This window comes from Sciurus vulgaris, assembly GCF_902686455.1.
Source record: "Sciurus vulgaris genome assembly, chromosome: X".
Classification (NCBI taxonomy): domain Eukaryota; kingdom Metazoa; phylum Chordata; class Mammalia; order Rodentia; family Sciuridae; genus Sciurus; species Sciurus vulgaris.
Window position 1 is genome coordinate 126,531,672 of NC_136471.1, and position 19,038 is coordinate 126,550,709.

Here is a 19,038-nt window from a genome sequence, read left to right on the forward strand (position 1 = left end):
GGCAGGAGGGTCACAAGTTGGAGGTAAGCCTCAGCAATTTAGCAAGACCCTGTCTCGAAATAAAAAAATAAAAGGACTAAGAATGTAGCTCAGTGGTAAAGCACCCCTGAGTTTAATCCACAGTAGCAAGCAATGAATCAATTACCCAGTCTAAGGTATTTTGTTATAGCAGCTTGAACACAGTAAGGCAGTTTGATTCTTCTTCTTGCTTTATTTCCTCTTACCCCACTGATCACATTCTTTCTTCTTGAAGAATCTTTCAGGGTTATTTCTTCCTTGCCTTGTCCATGATCACTAGCCAAGTTCAGGCCCCTACTCCCCAGACTTCATATGCAGCCTCTTGGGGGCTCTCCCTCCTCTCTCACACCCCTGGGTTCCTGTGTTCTGACCCTCAGCAGTTTCCCTAAATTATCAGCTTTGCCACGGTGCCTTCATGTTAACAAATGTACATCAACCTGTAACTGTGTCCAAGGGCCCAGATGTTCTCATTCAAGCCTCTCTCATTTATCTCATTCTTCTTCTTCTTTCCCCTCCTCCTCCTTCTCCTCCTCCCCCTCCCCCTCCCCCTCTTCCTCCTCCTCCTCCTCTTCCTCCCCATCAGCACTGGTGTCCCCTGCTGCTTCTCCTGCCATGCCACCACCCTCGATGTGCTACTCTTCTTACAACTGCCAGCCTGCACAGACTGAGCTCTCTTTGCTTGTGCTTAGATTCCCTTCCTTCTCCTTCCCACCTAGGAAACCTTCCACTTCACATTTTCTCTTTGAGATGACACTTTCTCCAGCCACTTTGCTTTCCTCTTTGCTTTTTTAAACTCACACTACATTCACTCACACCATTTAGCACCCTGAATTCCTCAAGTAATGTGTGTTTGCTTGATCTGCTCAAAGGACCTGTGTCAACTCCAAGCCTGTGGAGCCCATGTCCCGCACTTTTTCTGCAGCTTCCAGGGCTAAACCTGGTACCAGACACCAAGGAGGCACTAAATGCCTATTTTTTAAATCTTTTTAAAATGAGATTTTAAAAAAAAGTTTAGTTGTCAATGGACCTTTATTTTATTTATTTGTTTGTTTACTTATTTATTTATATGCAGTGTTAAGAATCAAACCCAGTGCCTCACACATGCTAAGCAAGTGCTCTGCCACTGAGCCACAACCCCAGCCCCAAATGCTTATTTTACTGATAGAGAAAAATCAGAGTCAATACCAGGCTGTCCACTCTTAAACCCATCATCTCTCTACCAGGCAAGCTGGTTTATCCAAATACCTCCTGGGATCTCATGATCAGATCTGCCTGTTTCTCAATTCTTCCAGGTTCTCAGAGTCATTTCTTTCCCCTTCCCTGACCAGCCTACCCTAAGTTTAATCATCCCTTCAGCTGCTCTGACTTCTCAGCACCCATTCTCTAGTTAAACCAAAACTGGAAGAGACCAAAGGATTTCTGAAATAAAAGGGTCCATCAGGCCACTGTAGGTTAGATGTTAGAAAGAAAGTAGCAGTCCTGGGACAAGCTCCTAAAGCTCCCAGAAGTAAGACTAGATAGCACTTGGGAAAATGTCACTGGATCCAAAAACAAACAAACAACAACAAAAACCACACACACACACACACACACACACACACACACACACACACACGGTACTTTAAAATGATGAAATTTGAGAAATGAAGGCGTAAATTATTTACATCAAACCTACATTGGCTACAGATTAAGGGAGCAGGATTACCTGAAGCAGGCATGTTAGATAGCAGTTAGTGATGAGCAGTGAAATGTGAACCAATAACATAGTAGGGTCACAAGGTTTCTCTGAATAGCTTTAATGAACAATCAAGAACTTGTAGAACAACAACAGGTATGCTAACTCTGAGAATAAATAGGTGGAAACAAAGGAAACCAATTAAGAAATATTTCAAGAAAGGAAGATCAATGGGGTTATTGAGTCATTGTGATGTTAGGATTTATGGCCATAGGTTTCTCAGTGGGTTCCAGAAGGGAAATTTCAATAATAGCGCAGGAGCACTGAGATGAAGTCAGTCCAGTCATTGACCCCAGCACCTAACATAGGATTGACTTGTAGATGAAGGCCCCTTAATGGGATGGTTGCCATGACAGTTCTGAAGAGGACCGAGTAGGGTTAAAAACTCCCCCATCAGCAGGGTGCACGCCTGTAATCCCAGTGGCTTGGGAGGCTGAGGCAGGAGGATAGTGTTCAAAACCAGCTTCAGCAACTTAGCAAGGCACTTAGCAACTCAGTGAGACCCTGTCTCTAAATAAAATACAAAAAAGGGCTGGGGATGCAGCTCAGTGGTAGAGCACCCTGGGTTCAATCCCCAGTACCAAAAAAAAAAAAAAAACCTCTCTCGCCAGATGTGGAGGAGGAGTAGGTCTCCTGATTGGTGAAGGGTACAGAAGGTGAACCCTTGGAAAACATCAAATAGTAATAAATTTGGAAGCAGCTTTGTCTTCTTTGTTGTTCTCTGTTCAGAGATGCCCCACTCTCTCTCAAGAGTGCTCTCTGCTTTAGCCTTATTTTACCTTTACTCGCGATAAAATTCTTTTGCTTGGCTTTTCATGTCTGACTTTAAATTTTCTTTCATCAGGACACAGGAACCATGGTTTGGATATTATTGATGGTCTGGGATATCCTGGATCTAAATTATCAGGGGATTATCAGAGTTCCTTGAGAAAACACTGCCAACCTTTTTAATATTGTTTTCCAGGCTTTATTTGTATTCTTCAAAATTAAATAGAGAAATAATAGAAAAACATTGTAACTGTTAAATTATAATATAGATCAGTGCTATCAGAACTTTCTCTGATGATGGCAATATCCAGTGTGGTAAATACAAAATATATGTAGCTATAATATATGAATGAATTTAAATTTACATATAAATACTCACATGGGACTAGTGGCTACATTTTGTACACTGCAGTTCTAGTTCATGTTATCCCAAAATGTTTCTCATCATTCTAAAAGTAGGGAGATCATGAACATTAAGAATCACTGGAAGTCAGGCACAGTAGTGCATGCCTATAGTCCCTTCAATTTGGGAGGCTGAGGCAGGAGGATGGCAAATTCAAGGCCAGCCTCAGCAACTTATCAAGACCCTGTCTCAAAATTAAAAATAAAAAGGGCTAGGAATATAGCTGGGGATGTAGCTCAGCGATAAAGTACACCAGGTTCAACCCCCAGTACCACCCAAAAAATCATTATAATAATTACAAGTATATACCATTTTCATTCTAGACTATATTCTTGACATATCTCATTAAATTAAGAAGTACTAAATTATCAAATTCATTTTCCTATGGTCCAAGATCTTATACCTAAATTTTGTAATGTAATGATTAGGCTAAATGTCATTAGATGGTATCATAATTGAAACTGATTTGATTTTCATTGTGGGTAACAGGTGTACAGTCTGTAAGTCTCCAACAGTGCTGACTGCTTCTTGAGATAGTAGCAAACAGCAACTTGAGTTGACAGCCAATGATTACTTGGTGGGAGGGCAGGGAATGAAGGTAAAGGCACAAATCTCAAGGCTATCCTAAAATGTTGTTTTCTGAATTTGTCACAACCTCCTACTTGGTTTATTCCTTATTCTGCTTCATCTCATCTTAAAATGGTCAGATTTAAACACCTGAGGCAGGCACCGAGACAATGATGATAAAAAAGATGATAATAAACTTAATGATAACAACCATAGTACTAGTAGAATTAGTAACCATAGCAGTAGTACTAGTAGAATTTACTAATACTAAAGAGTTTTTTTTGTGTCGGAGGTGGTTTTTTGTTGTTGTTGTTTTTGGAAATCAAAATCAGGGCCTCACCCATGCTAAGTAAGTCCTAACACTGACTTTGTAACCCTTAAAATCTTAGGTGGTTCTTGGTCCAGTGTACTCTGGGCCTTTCATTGGACTACTGGGCTGCCAAAAACAATGAGTGCTGTCTACACAGCTAAGCAGGCGAGGGGTCAGGATATCAGAAGAGGAAATGCTCAGTGAGAAAACAAAGGCCATAAGAGTCTTCTGAGTGAAAACAAGTCAGGACAGTGCAGTATACTAAAAGCCAAATACATGGGGACCATGCCATTTGTCCTACCAACTTGCAAACAAGATTGTGTCCTATGACGCAGGAAATTAATCTAGTGAAGCTCCGCCTCCCCAAGCCACCACTGTTTGGTTTTTTGTCAGCAATAAAAGGAGAAAACTGACCTAAAGACACAAGCATGCAGGACTTCAGATGTTTAACTTTCAACTTTCTGTTAAAAAAAAAAAGGAAAACCTTAGTAACTCACTAAATATGATTAATTTTTTCCATTTTAAGCCTTAGGTCATGGAGTGCCAGTCTGAGTAGGATGTGGGCATGCTGGTAGGAAGCCACACCTAACAACCAGAAATTTATTATGACTCAGGCCAGTTTATTTTAAAGAGAATACAGTCAATGTGGAAGAAAAGAAAATAAACTTACAATAGAAATATATTTATAAAGCAGTTTCAAACCCTTGAATTTAGCTAGATTAACATTACTAATTTATAAGCATTCAATTCTTACCCATTCTTTGTATTATGTATATATGGGGCAAAAGAGAGTAAACAAAAAATGGAGAAATCTAGACCTGGATGTAAGCCAACATTTGAAAATTTCGTGTCAGTTTCTTTTAATAATGGAAAACATGAAAAATTTCTCTTGAATGATATGCTTAGCCACTTCATCTCTCCATAAGCTCAAACTCATCTTTCCACAATGTCCACATCCTCTTCCAGCACCTCAACTGTTTTTAACTGGGGGTCATTTTTGTCCCCCAGAGCTTGTTTGACAATGTCTGCTGATTTTTTTTGTTTTTCTTGTTTTGTTTCATTTTTTTGCGGTGGCAGGAATTGAACCCAGGACCACAAACATGCTTGGCAAGTGCTCTCTCACTGAGCTACATCCCCAACTCCCTGCAGAAATTTGTGGTCCTTATAACTGGGTGGGAGTCTTCTAGGCATCTAGAGGGTAGAGGCCACGGATGCTCAACCCCCTACCATTCTCAGGAGAGCTCCCAACAACAATGATCCACCCACTATGTCAAGGTCATGGTTGTGAATCCCCAAAACATCCAGATGTGGACACTAACTTGTATTCCCAGGACAGGAACCAGAGGTTTGAGAGAGACCACCTCTGCCTCACTTGATTTTCTGTGTTTACAGCAGAACATACACTAGCAAGTTGGTCAGCTAGAATTAACTCTGGGATTTGTAACTCTGGTTAGAATATCCCTGAGTGTGAAGCCACTGACCTGCTTGCAAAAATTAATTCCAGAAACTTATGATTCTCTGAAATAATCTGTAATCTGTGGATCACCCCTAGTAAAAAGATAATTACAAGAAACAATAAAGATACCAGGTTCTGAGCCAGGCTTATAGGTGGTGCACACCTATAAGCCTAGTGATTTAGGAGGCAGAAGGATCACAACAAGTTGGAGGCCAGCCTCAGTAACTTAGCAAGAGCCTGTTTTGAAAAAAATAAAAATAAAAAGAGCTAGGGATGTAGCTCAGTGGTAGAACACCCCTGGATTCAATCACCAGTATCATTAAAATAAAGAAAGGTATCAGGTTCCAAGATATTTGAAACTGGACATCTTTCTTGTCCAGTTTCTGCATCATTTTAGTGTACCGAACCTAGTCAAGAAAGGACTTTCCACATTTACTTTATAGGATCAATAGAGAAGCTGGCACAGTGGTACACACCTATAATCTCAGCAACTCGGGAGGCTGAGCCAGGAGGATCACAAGTTGGAGGCCAGTCTCAACAACTTAGCATGGCCCTAAGCAACTTGGCAAGACCCTGTCTCAAAATTAAAAATAAAAAGGGCTGGTGGAAGGGTAACTCTATGGTAAAGTACCCCAGGGTTCAATCCCCAGTACCAGAAAAAAAAAAGGATCAACAGAGAAACAGTTATGTTCATAGTTTACAGCAATTTTGCTTTTGTACTCACAGGCTCTGTTCCGGCTTTTATAAGTGCATGTGTAGAGACTGCAGGGCCTCACTGGCATGAACCTCAGAATTTGGAACCTTCTCCACGGTGATTTGCATGTAGAGGCTTGAAGAATGACCCTCAAGCTATTCATCACCGCCATCTCTAGCTTGAAATCTCTGTCAGTTGCCAAATAATTTGCAGGAACCTCAAAACCTAGAGGAGGAGGGCAGAAGAGGAAAAGCTATAAACAATAGAGACAGAAAATCATGTGGAAACATCTAAGTAGGACAACATTCAGACTGGGAGTTCACACCCCGAGGTAGGGGGAGGGCCAGAGAGTCAATAGTTTCATTCACTCTTGTGTTTCAAACTCATTGGTCCCTCACTAGACTGGGTCCAGATGACTGACTCATGTGCTCTGCCTTTTGCACTGGTAAATATTTGGACTGGTAAATATTTGAGGCCTAGAGAAAAAGATTCTCTTCATCCGCATGAATAAAAAGACTGCTGGTACTAGGGATTGAATCCAGGGGTGCTTAACCACTGAACCACATCCCCACTCCTTTCTATTAATTTTTTTATTTTGAGACAGGGTCTTACTAAGTTGTTTAGGGTCTCACTAAATTGCTGAGTTTGGCCTCAAATTTGCAATCCTCCTGCTTCAGTCTCCTAAGCTACTGGGATTACAGGCATGCACCACTGTGCCTGGCTGGTTTCTTAAACAAACAAAAACATTTCTTTACTCCCTTAAATTCCAATTAATTGCCCAGCATGGTATTTACATATAGGAAGAATTCAATAGTTAAAATTCCCTCCAGGCAGCCCAAATAAAAACAATTGTGTGCTTTTGGGTTACTTAAAAAAACAAACAACAACAACAAAAAAAAAAAAAAAAAAAAAAAAAAAAAACAAAGAAAAATAAAAACCAAAAAATAGTATATCCTGCCAAAATAGTCATGGGTAGTTTTGAAATCTAAGCTTAAATACAATCTGTGACTCTTTGCCTGTTTTTGTTGTAATGTTATGGCCCTGGGACATGGGGTAAAAAATGGACAAAGTTACTCTTGAACTCCCTCTCTGCATCTTGTGCACATTCACAGTGAAAGTCTCAGAAGAGATGCTTTGCAAGGTATCTACTATGGGGTTCTGAAATTATGGTAATGCTAACTTTGAACACTTCTCACCTACCAGCCCTGTACCACTACTCCAATATTGCTTCGTCCACTTTTCCTGCAAAATCCTGTCCCAAGTGAATAAACACGTTCTGAAATTTAAAACAATCACTTCTCTTGATTCCATATTCATTCCACTATAGATTTTTCAAGTGTTCCGTGTGATTACTTGGGATGCCTTCAGACAGCTGTTTGGATACCATTTGGGCAACCATGACTGCTGCAGCTGCATAGACCTGGCCCCACTGAGCTCCTAGCCTCACAGCCATTTGTGCTTCTGCCTGCCCACCAGCCAGGTGGACTTCAGTTTCTCCAGCTCCTCAGGCCCTCTGCAGCCTGAGAAGATGCTCTTCTTTCCCTGGATCGCTCTCCCTACCTCTGTGTCTGGTTGATTCCTGCCCACCCTTCAGATGACTAACTCCAGAGTCACTTGATTTAAACTTTCCCCAGCCACGTGCTCACCAGGTTAACCCAGCACTGGCACTCTTCTTAGGCAGAGTGCTTACTGCATTCAATTAAGCACCTGATCAGGAATGTAGACCATGACCAGCACCTAAGCCCCATAGCAGGAGGGATGGTGTCTGTCTTAGTCATAACTGCTTCTCTTAGAGACACAGCATCATAGCTGCATTTCTTAGGGACACAGCTCCTCGTACACAATAGGTGTTCCAGGAGTGTAAGATGAGGGACCTAAGCAGGCTCCTTTGGTGATGGGGAAGAACAGAGAACTGTGATGTGACTACCAGCATGTTTGGGGACAGTACTAAAGCTCTTTCCTTTTCTCAAATGCTACTATTACCCACTTGTAGGGTTGCTTTTATTTTGTTTTGTTTTACCTTGTATTTAATTTTATTGCAGTACTGGGGATCCCAGGGCCTCAAATATGCTAGGAAGTGCTCTACCACTGAGTTACACCCTCAGCCCACATGAGTTGCTTGCATCACTATTATCATTATTATTATTATTATTAGGTACTAGGGACTGAACCCAGGGACACTCTACCACTGAGCAACACCCACAGCCCATTTTATTTTTTATTTTAAGATAGAGTCTTGCTAAGTTGCTGAGACTGGCCTTAAACTTGTGATCCTCCTGCAGAGTGTCTGGGATCATAGGTGTGAGTTACCACACCCAGCTTGTATTTCTGATATACTTTTAAATATTTGTCCTTTAAGAGGAGAGTCTCATATTTCTACTTATAGGACCTAAAGGATCCACAAAGTCCTGTTTGATCTAAAAGAAGAACCTACCTGTGTATAAACCTAACCTAGTCTCTCAAGGATGGGAATTCTCTCAGGGCACATTTTCACTTCAACATTTAGTATCATTTCATTTGTTCTAGGTACTGTGTTGTATGCTGTGATTCTAAGTGACAAAAGTCATAAAAAGGACACACTATAATGTGATACAACTCCAAAACATGATACCAAAGCAAAAGAAGCCACATACAAAGTATGATATTAATTTCTGGCATCACTATTGATTAAATTAAAGACTATGCTATCATCATTCGTTTTTGTCACATAAAGAAATTGGTGAACAAACACATTTTTTAAAGAGGTGGCTTTGTCTGTACCCTTCTACCTCAAAGGGAATCTATGCCAAAATGGAAGACACTTGGAACTGTAAACCCATATGAAATGCAGAACCTCTGTTGGGTCTTGAGTTTTGAAGATTGAAAAATCTTGCTCAGCCTGGGTGTCCACCAAAAAGCAATCTAAAACCATCTGTGTGTCACCACTGAGAGCAATCAGGGAGTTTTCCATCTGTTGGAAAGTTAAATGCATTGACTTGGGGGGGAAAAAAGCACATGAAATGCTTAGGGTAAATCTGCAGGGACAGAAGACAGACTGCTGGTTGCTGGGGGAGAGTGAAAGGGGAAATGGGCAGTGACTGATGAGTGGGCTCCAGGTTTCTTTTTGGAGTGACGAAAATGTTTTGGAACTAGATAGAAGAGGTGGTTGCACAACACCATGATTACTAAATGCCACTAAATTGTTCACTTAAGAGAGGTTAATTTGGGGGAAGGGTACCGGGGATTGAACCCAGGGGCCACTTAACCATTGAGCCACATCCCCAGCCCTTTTTTGTATGTTATTTAGAGACTGGCTTTGAATCTGTGATCCTCCTGCCTCAGCCCCCCGAGCTGCTGGGATTGTAGTTGTGCACCACCATGCCCAGCAAGAGAGGTTAATTTTACATTATGTAAATTCCACATCAGTAATGTCCATATTTTTAAAGAAGATGAATAAGGGGAAGACATTAAAGAAGTTCACAGATTCTGTCTTCTCCTGTCAAAAGGAGGACTCTCAGCAGTTTGGCCTGGACTGGTGATAGCGGGGAGCCAAGGCACAAAAAGAGAAACACACACCGGTGGCGCACACCTATAATCCCAGGGGCTCAGGAGGCTGAGGCAGGAAGATCTCAAGTTCAAAGCTAACCTCAGCAAAAGCAAGGAGCTAAGCAACTCAGTGAGACCCTGTAATCACCACCGTCCCCCACAAAAAAAAAAAAAAAAAAAAAAAGAAAGAAAGAAAAGAAAAGAAAAGAAAGGAAAGAAGCTCAGGAAACACTAAAGACACATTTGGCATATAGACATGAATTTTTCTTCCTAAGTGTAAGATTAAAAAACAAACAAACAAAAAAACCCACATCATGATCCCCACCAATGCTAAGCAAGGAAGCAAACAGTGTGATTCCATCTTCCTCTCTCTTTATGCACATCCCTACTTTTAATTGCCTGTAACCTGACTCTCCTCTGCACTGCTGTCCTTGACCCTGCTCCCTCTGAGCTAGAAAGAAGGCTCCACCTGAGTGAAAGAAGGGAAAATCACCCCCAATAATCCACATTCAATGAAAACAGAAAGGAGAATTACTTCCTATTGCAGGACTCCAAGGAACAAATGAAGGCTCCAGGCAGAACTCATACTGGCTATCATCAAGTCACCTTCCCAGACAAGAATTGAACCAATCTTTTGACCTGGTTCCATGCACTTTGAGTATGCATCACTTTGCCAATGCCCACAGTGGACTTAGAGGTGGAGATTTGCAGCCATAATATAAAAGAAAATTGGAAGGACATTCATGAATCTCATAGATGTTCCTCTCCTCCAGGTCTAACTTCCTGGAATCTTTAGACCTGTAACATCTAAAGTGTGTCTATATTGACTAAAAGGTGTTTGAACTCCACTACCTGTTCAAATCAGCTTTGCTTATAGTTTTATGTGTGTGTTTTTGTATACACACTTTGGGAGGAAGTGTGTATGTCAGAATGTACCATATTCAAGATATGCAAAAGTTTGACTCAGGACTTGAAACATATCTCATAATAAACATTCATGAGATGATCTTGATAGTATTTTTTTTGTACTAGGGATTTAACCCAGGGGTACTTAACCACTGAACCACATCCCCAACCCTTCTTATATTTTGTTTTGAGATGGGGCCTTACTAGGTTGCTTAGGGCCCAACCCACGATCTTCCTTGAGCCACCATGTCTTGATAGGTACCTTGAGACAAATAACAGCACCATGTTTTCAAACACCTTCCTTAACTGAATTAACTGAGGAGACTTAAAGAATAATAGCTTATTGGTCACCTCAATTCAGAATATGATTCTGCTTTCTTTTTCTTAACTTTCTTTTATGGAAAATTTCAAATTTATACAAACACTATTGGCCTTCCATATCCACAGTTTCCATATCTGTCGATTTGGTTGACTGCAGATTGAAACTATTTGAAAAAAGTTATATTTACATTGAATACATACAGACTTTTTTCCTTATTATTTCTCCCTAAACAATATAGTATAACAGCTATTGATATAGCATTTACCTTGTATTAGGTGTTATAAGTAATCTAGAGGCCATCTAAATTTATTTTTGTTGATACATAAAAACATAAAAATTGAACATATTTATGAGGTTCCACATGATATTTAGATACATGTACGCATTGTGACTATGCAATTTTATATGAAGATCTTGAGTACCTGAGGATTTGGGTATCTGAAGGGGTTCTAGAATCAATCCTCCATGGACCCTGAGAGATAGTAGAGCGGGAATACTATATTAAAACCATCCATGCACTCAATATTCCTTTTCAACAATTATCTATTCATGGACAATCATGTTTTATTTGTAACTCCTCTTTGCTTTCTCTCCCTGGGTTATTTTGAAGCAAGTCTCAGCATATCTGTCTTAATTTATCCATGACTCTATTTTTCATAGGAAAATATCCCCCTAATTTATATTTTCTTCTCCATAAAAATCATCAGTATAAAACAGCCTCTGGTAATAATTTATTACAGAATATGAAAACTATCAATTCTTTCAAAATTCAAGAAATAGCCAAAAGCCCAGTAACACTATAGACTTGGCATTAACCTGACCCCTAATGTAAACTCTTCACTTTTCTCTTGAGATTTCTACCTTCATCTCAGAGGAGAGTTCAGATGATGAACTTTAGGTTTTGACTTGGAAATCCATGTTTAGCATGAAAGTACATAATTTATAACTGCAGTTTGGCAGAATAAAAGGATCATATGAACTGAAGTGTTTAAGACTAAAGTTTAGTATACACCCTTGAACTTATGCAAGAATCTACAACCTGAGAAACAGAAAAAATATTTGTTTAGTAACACGGTAAGAAGTTGACTCTGTGACTTCAAATAGTGAAACCTATCAGAAAGTTCTCAGAATAAGCTGTGAAGGGTTAGATAAATGGAAGTTATTATTACTCAATGCCAAAATGCCAACTGTGCTACAGCTGCCAAAATTAAGAAAATAGAAAGCAGTTCTGGATGACTTTGAATATCATTTTGAATAACTTCAAAAAAGTGCCACTAATCAGAATTCCCCCTGATAAAGTTGATTTGACAGTAAAATGAAAATTCAAGACCTGCCAAGAGATACGGGGGAACAGTGCCTTAACTTTGTACTTCCTTCCCATTGACATTCAATCCTGAATCAAAGCAATAATCAATGATTATCTTATGTAAAGCATGGTACTGGTGTAAATATGAAATAAGTCATACCCTTCCCCCACTCTCCAAAGCTTGTAATCTACATGCAAAAACTGTTTAAACAAATACCGCTCTTTTTGTTACTTTCTTAAAAACCATGGTAAATATACATAGTATTTATCATGTTAATCAATTGTAATTAGACATATTCAGCAGTCTTAAATATATTCACAATGTTAAGTAAATATCGCCACCATTTATACCTAAAATGTTTTCATGATCCCCAACATAAACTCTGTCCTTATTAAATAATAACTCCTCCTCTCCTTCCTTGAGTCCTCTATTCAATTGTATGTCTTTGTGTAATTTTTTGCCGATTCTAGGTATCTCACATAAGTGGAATGATATATTTGTCTTCCCATGACTGGTTTATTTTACTTAGCATAATCAAACAGATATTTCTTAATCAAAGGTGGATGTGATGACAATCTCAATTTAGTGCAATGCAAATATACAGAGTAGAGGCTTGAAGTGGGGGTGGCATCTGAGACATTTTGAAGGGGCACAGGCAGAGAGATAGACAGGATACTTCAGGAATGATGAGGACATGGCAGGGTGATTAGACATCCAAGTCAGAGAGGACAATTGGGGTTGAACTAAGCAGAATTTAGGATTAGTTAATGAACAATTCCAGAGTCAGAGGGGTCTGGGCAAACAAGTGAAAATGACTTCTTTCTTTTTTTATAATCTAGTAATTTTCAGGAAGGTAATGGCAGGTAAAATGTACACTCAACAGAGGGAGGTGCTGGCTCAGTCTTCAGGGGAAAGATTGTGGTAAGCAAGGCCAAGGGCATGCTTACTGGTTATGAAAGCTGATCAAACAGATGAGTGGGCACACATGTGGCCAGAGCACAGGGCCCTCCACAGGAAGCTGTGTGGAGGTTTTAGGCCTGATAGCCTGGCTCTCAGAGGAAGTGTAAGTAAATGACCTTTGGCTCTGCCCTATAGACAGTCACCAGGAAAGCACTGAGGGAAGGCTGAGCTGGTGCCACAGGTTGGGATGAATGCTAGGGCTGTGCTCATGCCTTGAGGACTGACCCACTCTTAGCACTCACACTGTCTGAGAACAACACTAGGGCTGGTGGCTGATGACATGTGGCTGATGACATGTGGTCTTTTGCATACCTTCAGATGGACTCTTTAAGAGTAGGGGAAAAAAGGCTCCAGAGTGCCTGACATCTCGTTCCCTGTCATTCTCCACAAAGTCTATCACCCAGTAGTGGCCTGCCTGTAGTGGTCTGGAAGTCTGGATGTCTGTCTGCTGACCTCACTGCAGTGGACCCTGACTCTGTAGACTTCCTTTTATACCTTATAGACAAAACAAAACAAAGACATATCCCAAACCTGTCTGCTATCACCATTCCAAGTCTGCTATTAATATTCATTAATGCACTGGCTGAGCAGATGCCCAAAGGACGTACTGAAGGTAAGGCTGCATGGGAATTTGAGATGAACTGGGGGAATATGAGTGTCCAAGAGGCTGGAAGGCTTTCAGATATTATTCCATGTGTATAAGAGGAAGCTCTGATCATTTCTGATGATTGACAGCAAAGAACAGGACAGATGAGAGTGGGAAAGAGTACAGCTGCAAACCAAGGAGCCGGGGATTCTTTCAACCATCCTCCATCAATTCATCACTTTTTTTTTTTTTTTTTTTGTTACCCAGAGGCATTCAACCACTGAGCCACATCCCCACCCCTTTTTATTTTTTACCTAGAGACAGGGTCTCCCTTAGTTGCTAAAGGCTTCACTAAGTTGCTGAAGCTGGCTTTGAACCCAAGATCCTCTTGTCTCAGTCTCTTGAGCTGTGTACCACCATGCCTGGTTATCACTCTTTTATTCTTTCTTTCTCCAAGATATTAATTGAACATCTATTAAATGTCAGACATTGGTCTAGGTTCCTTGGGGAATAAAGGAAAATTCCTACCCTATGAAGATTACCTTCTATTCAGGAGATATAGACAATAAACAGTTGTACAGACAATTAGAACATATTTAAAGAAAAGTAGTAGAATCTGGAGTGCCACTGGGGAGAGGGGTGTTGTATTTGACCTCATCAAAAAAGTAAAATTTGAGCAAAGGACTGAGAGAGGTAGAGAATTAGTTACATGGTCATCTAGAGGAAGAGCATTCCAGATGGGGGACAGTGCTCATGCCAAGACACTGAAGTGGGCTGGACATGGTGGTGCATAATCCCAGAGCCTAGGAAGGCTGAGGCAGGAGGATCACAAGTGCAAGGCCAATCTCAGCATTTGGAGAGACCCTGTCTCAAAATAAAAATTAGAAAAGAACTGGGGATGTGGCTCAGTGGCCACATTTTGTACTGGGTTCAATCCCCAGTACAAAACAAAACAAAGCAAACAAACCCCCTGAAGTGGGAGCCTATCTGGCACATTTAAGAAATAGTGAGGAAACCAACATGGGGATGAAGCAAACCAGGCAGAAGAGAGGTAATAGAAGACAAAGTTCAGAGGTAATGGATGCAAGATCAAGTAGACTCTAGGTCATTTGTAAGAATTCTTTCTCTAAGTCAGGATTTCTTAATTGGTATTGTTGACATTTTTGACTAAATGATTCTTGGTTGTGACAGCTGTTCTGTGCACTGCAGGATATTTAGCAGCATCCCTACTGGCTAGCATCCACTAGATGCTAGTAGCACCCTACACTAGAGTGTGACAACACAAAATGACTCCAGTCAGGTACAGTGGCACATGCCAGTAATCTCAGCTACTAAGGAGGCTGAAGCAGGAGGATCACAAATTTGAGGCCATCCTTGGCAATTTAGCAAGACCCTATCTCAAAGTAAAAAATAAAAAGTGCTGGGGATACAGCTTAGAACTACAGTGACCCTGGGTTCAATCTCCTATGGGAGGGGGGAAGAAAAGTCTCCTGAGAGGTTGATGAGAGAGGTTGCCCCAGGTTGAGAACTACTACTCAAAGTGAAATGGGGAGAATTTAAAGATTTTTGAACAGAGGAGTAAAAATTTGATTTACATTTTTAAAAAGTTCACTCACTATGACCTATTAAAAATCACCTTGCAGGGGACTGGGGGTGGAGCTCAGTGCTATGCCTAGCATGTATGAGGCCCTTAGTTTGATCCCAGGATGTGAAACAAAATAAAACAAAAACATCACCTTGGATAGTGGGGTGCGGACAGAAAGAAAAGCGGGAAGACTGTTCAGAGTCTTGAACTAAGTATGTCATGGTGGAGGTGGTAAGAAGTAGATTGTGGATATATCTTATAGATATAGCCTATAAGATGTGAAAGAAAGCAGTTAAGGATCATGGCGGAATTCTTGGCCTAAGCAACTGGAAGGACGGAGCTGCCATGAACTGAGATAGGGAAAACTGTAAGTGGAACAGGTTTTCAATGAGAAACCAGAAGACCAGGTTTGGTCATCCAGAGTTTGAAGTGAAATTCCCATAACCCAAGTGAGAGAACAGAAAGCACTGAACTGGGCAGTGATGGTAGGGATGGACAAGATACATTGTGCTCAAGAGAAAGTCATTTTGATTTAAAATTTTTTTTAAATGTAGGGCTTGGCACCCAACAAAGAAGTGGAAGAAAAGCTTGCAATTTTATGGCTGGAGCAATGCTGGTAGAATAAGGATGAATTCCTGAAGAGAGAGACAGAACCTAGCATGAGAAACAGGAAAAGACAGTAGTCTCACCATTTGCCTTACTGGATTTGAGATGCCAAATGGAACAGGCAAGAGGAAAGAAAGGTCTGGGAGCTGACAATGAATGCAGCCCTGGTGCTCAGCTAGAAAGAATCAAAAGAACAACCCCTCCCTCCCAGAGTTACAGGTGTACTGAGCGACACTGACAAAAAGGAGCAATTAAGGATGTCAAGAGACTCAGAAGGAACAAAGACAGCCAAGAAAGGAACAGGGCATGGGAGGTCAGGTGTGAAGAAGGTCCCAGGAGAATCCAAATAAACAGAAACTCAGTTTAGCTAACGCTACGTTCCAATACCTATAACAATACATGAGGTTTTTAATGTTCAGGTCCAAGATCAATCCCTTCAGTTAAATTAAAAGTAAGAATTTATTGTGAGTTGGTTATTTAAAACTTACTGAACTCATAATATTCAAGCTTGTGAAACCATAAATAATGTTTAGCCACCAGACATAGCACATAACAATGAACTGCTACCATACATTACCATAGTTTGTGAAAAATCTGTCTATGCTTAAGTTTTTACATGGGCTCAATAGGCTGCAGAGAAGCCAAGCTTTCTGCACTATATAACCTTTGCTATCACTGATTATTTATTTCTATCTTTGGATTTGACCAATGTGTTCCTTCTGTAATGCTTTGCAGACTTAGAAATATGTGGGAAAAGCACAGATTCTGAAAGTCTTTAAAGAATCATTCATAAATTGTGTATTTATTATATGACAAGTGGTTTGAACTCTGCCTGATTAAATTACTTATACCTAGGCAAAATGGGCCGCAAAAAAAGAGAAACGTACTCTGACTAAAAGTTACAATAACACTGAAAGAAATTCCTTGATCCTCATCAGAATGACCTTTTGTTTTCTCACCTCCCAATTTCAAAAGGAAGCAGGCCTTTTGCAATTCCCTGAAATCTAAAATTGAGATTACTTTGCTATGTCTTGACTGAGAAAGCTTAGCTTCCTCCTCCTCTCACCCACTTCTTCCCTGGGAGTGTGATCCCAATCTGAGGTAGTCAAAGGTTTCAAAATACATGTCTAATAATTGTTCTATGGGTTACAACTAACTGTGGCCAATGAGATGAAATGTGTGTTCTTTTTCCACTAGATTTTCAAAATACTCATGTTCACTCATTTACTCACAATTCACTCAAACTTTATTGTGTTCCAACTGTGAGTGGTCACAGCCTCTTGCCTGACTTCAGGGAGAACAAGGCAGAAGTGTACAGGTACAGAGAACTGTGCCCTCGTTGCTTTTGGCCTTCCAGTGCATTCCAGTCCAGGTACTTATTAAAAATTATCTGAGTAAAGAAGGAAAGTCCTAAAAAAGTGAAAGGTTTTTCCATTTTCAAAAGATCCATAAACAGTGGCCACTCTGAGGAATGTTCGACAGCTCAGGGCAGCTTCTCTCACCGGAGAAACAGGGTAGCTTCTCTCCATATTCCAGCAAACTTTTTAAACAGCAGGGCGGAGGCAGCCAGATTATCAGAAAGAAAGAAGAAGCAGAAAGCAACGTGGTTTTCAGTGGCTCAGAGAGAACAAGTTCTATCCAAACTAAGGTGCATTCACTAACTCACTGTATTTCTCAAACTTTCCCAGAGAAAATTCACAAGAGGGGAGGGCATTGGCATTAATATTAACGAGTTGCCACCAGCCTCAGCCAGAAGCATTTAACGACAAATGCAGTAAAAATCTCAGCCACCAACAAGGTTTGCATTTTGGAGGTTCCTCTTCTCCAGCTCTAGGGCGGGGCACAAAACAAAAAGACCCGAAGAAAGAATTTCAGAGTGAAGAAGGTTCAGATTTGTCCACTGACACAGCTGTGATGCTGATCTGCTCTGGGGGCAGCTGCGATCCTCTCCACAGCTCTTGGCATAGTGGGGGTGGGGGAGAAATACAATGAAGCTCCGGGTGAGTTCTAGCTTACAGCGCCCCGGTTTCTGGAACTGCAACCTCAGATTTGTAGCCTTTACCCCCGTCTCCGGCTATTTTATAATAGGTTGTACTTTCTTGAGACATTCAGATTCAACCAGTTCTGGCAACATAACTTCCCAAGGAATTGCCCTCAATCCCACACAAAGGTTCTGGGACAGGTGTTCTGTCGTCAAGTATAAAGAACCCTAAGGGAGGTTCGGTCGTCTAGTGACCTATGGTGGAGGAAGAGGACTGGGGTGGAGAGGACTGTGCCCAGTTAGGGACCCCTAGTCCGGCGCACCCCGCGGGAACGCAGAAAATACTCTCAGGACCAACAGCTGTCCCAACTCGAGGACCCCGAGCTGCGGGGCGGAGGGTCGTGGGGAGGGTGACGGCCTTCTCGGGGTCTGCTTGTCCCCGCTCTGGCCCCTACTCCACTCGGCCGCCCATCCTTACCTGAACGTTTCCCAACAGCGCTAACCTTGCGACTCGTTCGCCTCTCAGGACCCAGGACCCGCAAGCTGGGCTGTCATAGCCTCTCCCACTTGTGGCTTGCCACGCCCCAGACGCCAGGGCCACGCCCCCTCCTCGAGGCCACACCCCCCCCAAACTTTAGCGTCCCGCTACTTCCCTACGTACCGCCCTGGCCACGCCCCACCAGACGGTACCAGCCTCTGCCCTCCACCCTGGCCAAACCCCTCCCACCTCGCCAACGCCCCTCCGCACTGAGCCAAGAGCCACGCCTCTGAGCACCGTTCTGACCCCGCCCCTACCCCTCCCACAGGACCAACCCCCCTCCCTCCCTCCCTCTTCCTACAGCTGGCGGTATTTGTGGGGTGAAATCAGACTGCAGGCTCGAGTCTCCTCTAAAAAGTGACTTTCCTCACGTTTCTCCCATCTCCAAACACCATGACTTGATGTACTGGGAACAGATGACTCAATAAGGAAACAAACACTGGACGTGTCCTTTCCCTCTAGGTTTCATGTCCAATTTACCCAAGTCTCAACATCCTCTAAACCTGAACTGGGGGTCCGTGTTCCTTCCAACCAGTTTTCATATTCTCTAATCCAGAACTGTGGAATCATGTTCCTTCTAGCCCCTTGACTTTCGCCGACCTTAAATGCTAGGAAAATACGTAGAGTAAGCACACTCTATTTCTTGGTGTCTTCTCTCGATGACTTTTCCTAGGCACTCAGTACCCTCCTGCTGTCCAGGGCTTGTCTTGACATCACCCTCCTCAGACTGCAATTCTAGTGGCAGCTCTGTGCTCCGAGATTACTTTGTTA

The 19,038-nt window shown here is 41.6% G+C and overlaps 1 protein-coding gene across 1 annotated transcript in view; it reads right to left on the minus strand.

Annotated features, from left to right (window-relative positions):
- Window positions 1-18,343, minus strand: part of CA5B (carbonic anhydrase 5B) — a 40,586-nt gene extending 22,243 nt beyond the window's left edge. Inside the window, exons 1-2 of the mRNA XM_079123256.1 lie at window positions 18,208-18,343; window positions 5,982-6,176 (exon numbers count right to left, since the gene is read on the minus strand). Coding sequence (XP_078979382.1) covers window positions 5,982-6,123 — 142 coding nt within the window. The 5' untranslated portion in view covers window positions 6,124-6,176; window positions 18,208-18,343. The remainder of the gene's footprint in view (window positions 1-5,981; window positions 6,177-18,207) is intronic.
- Window positions 18,344-19,038: the final 695 nt, after the last annotated feature.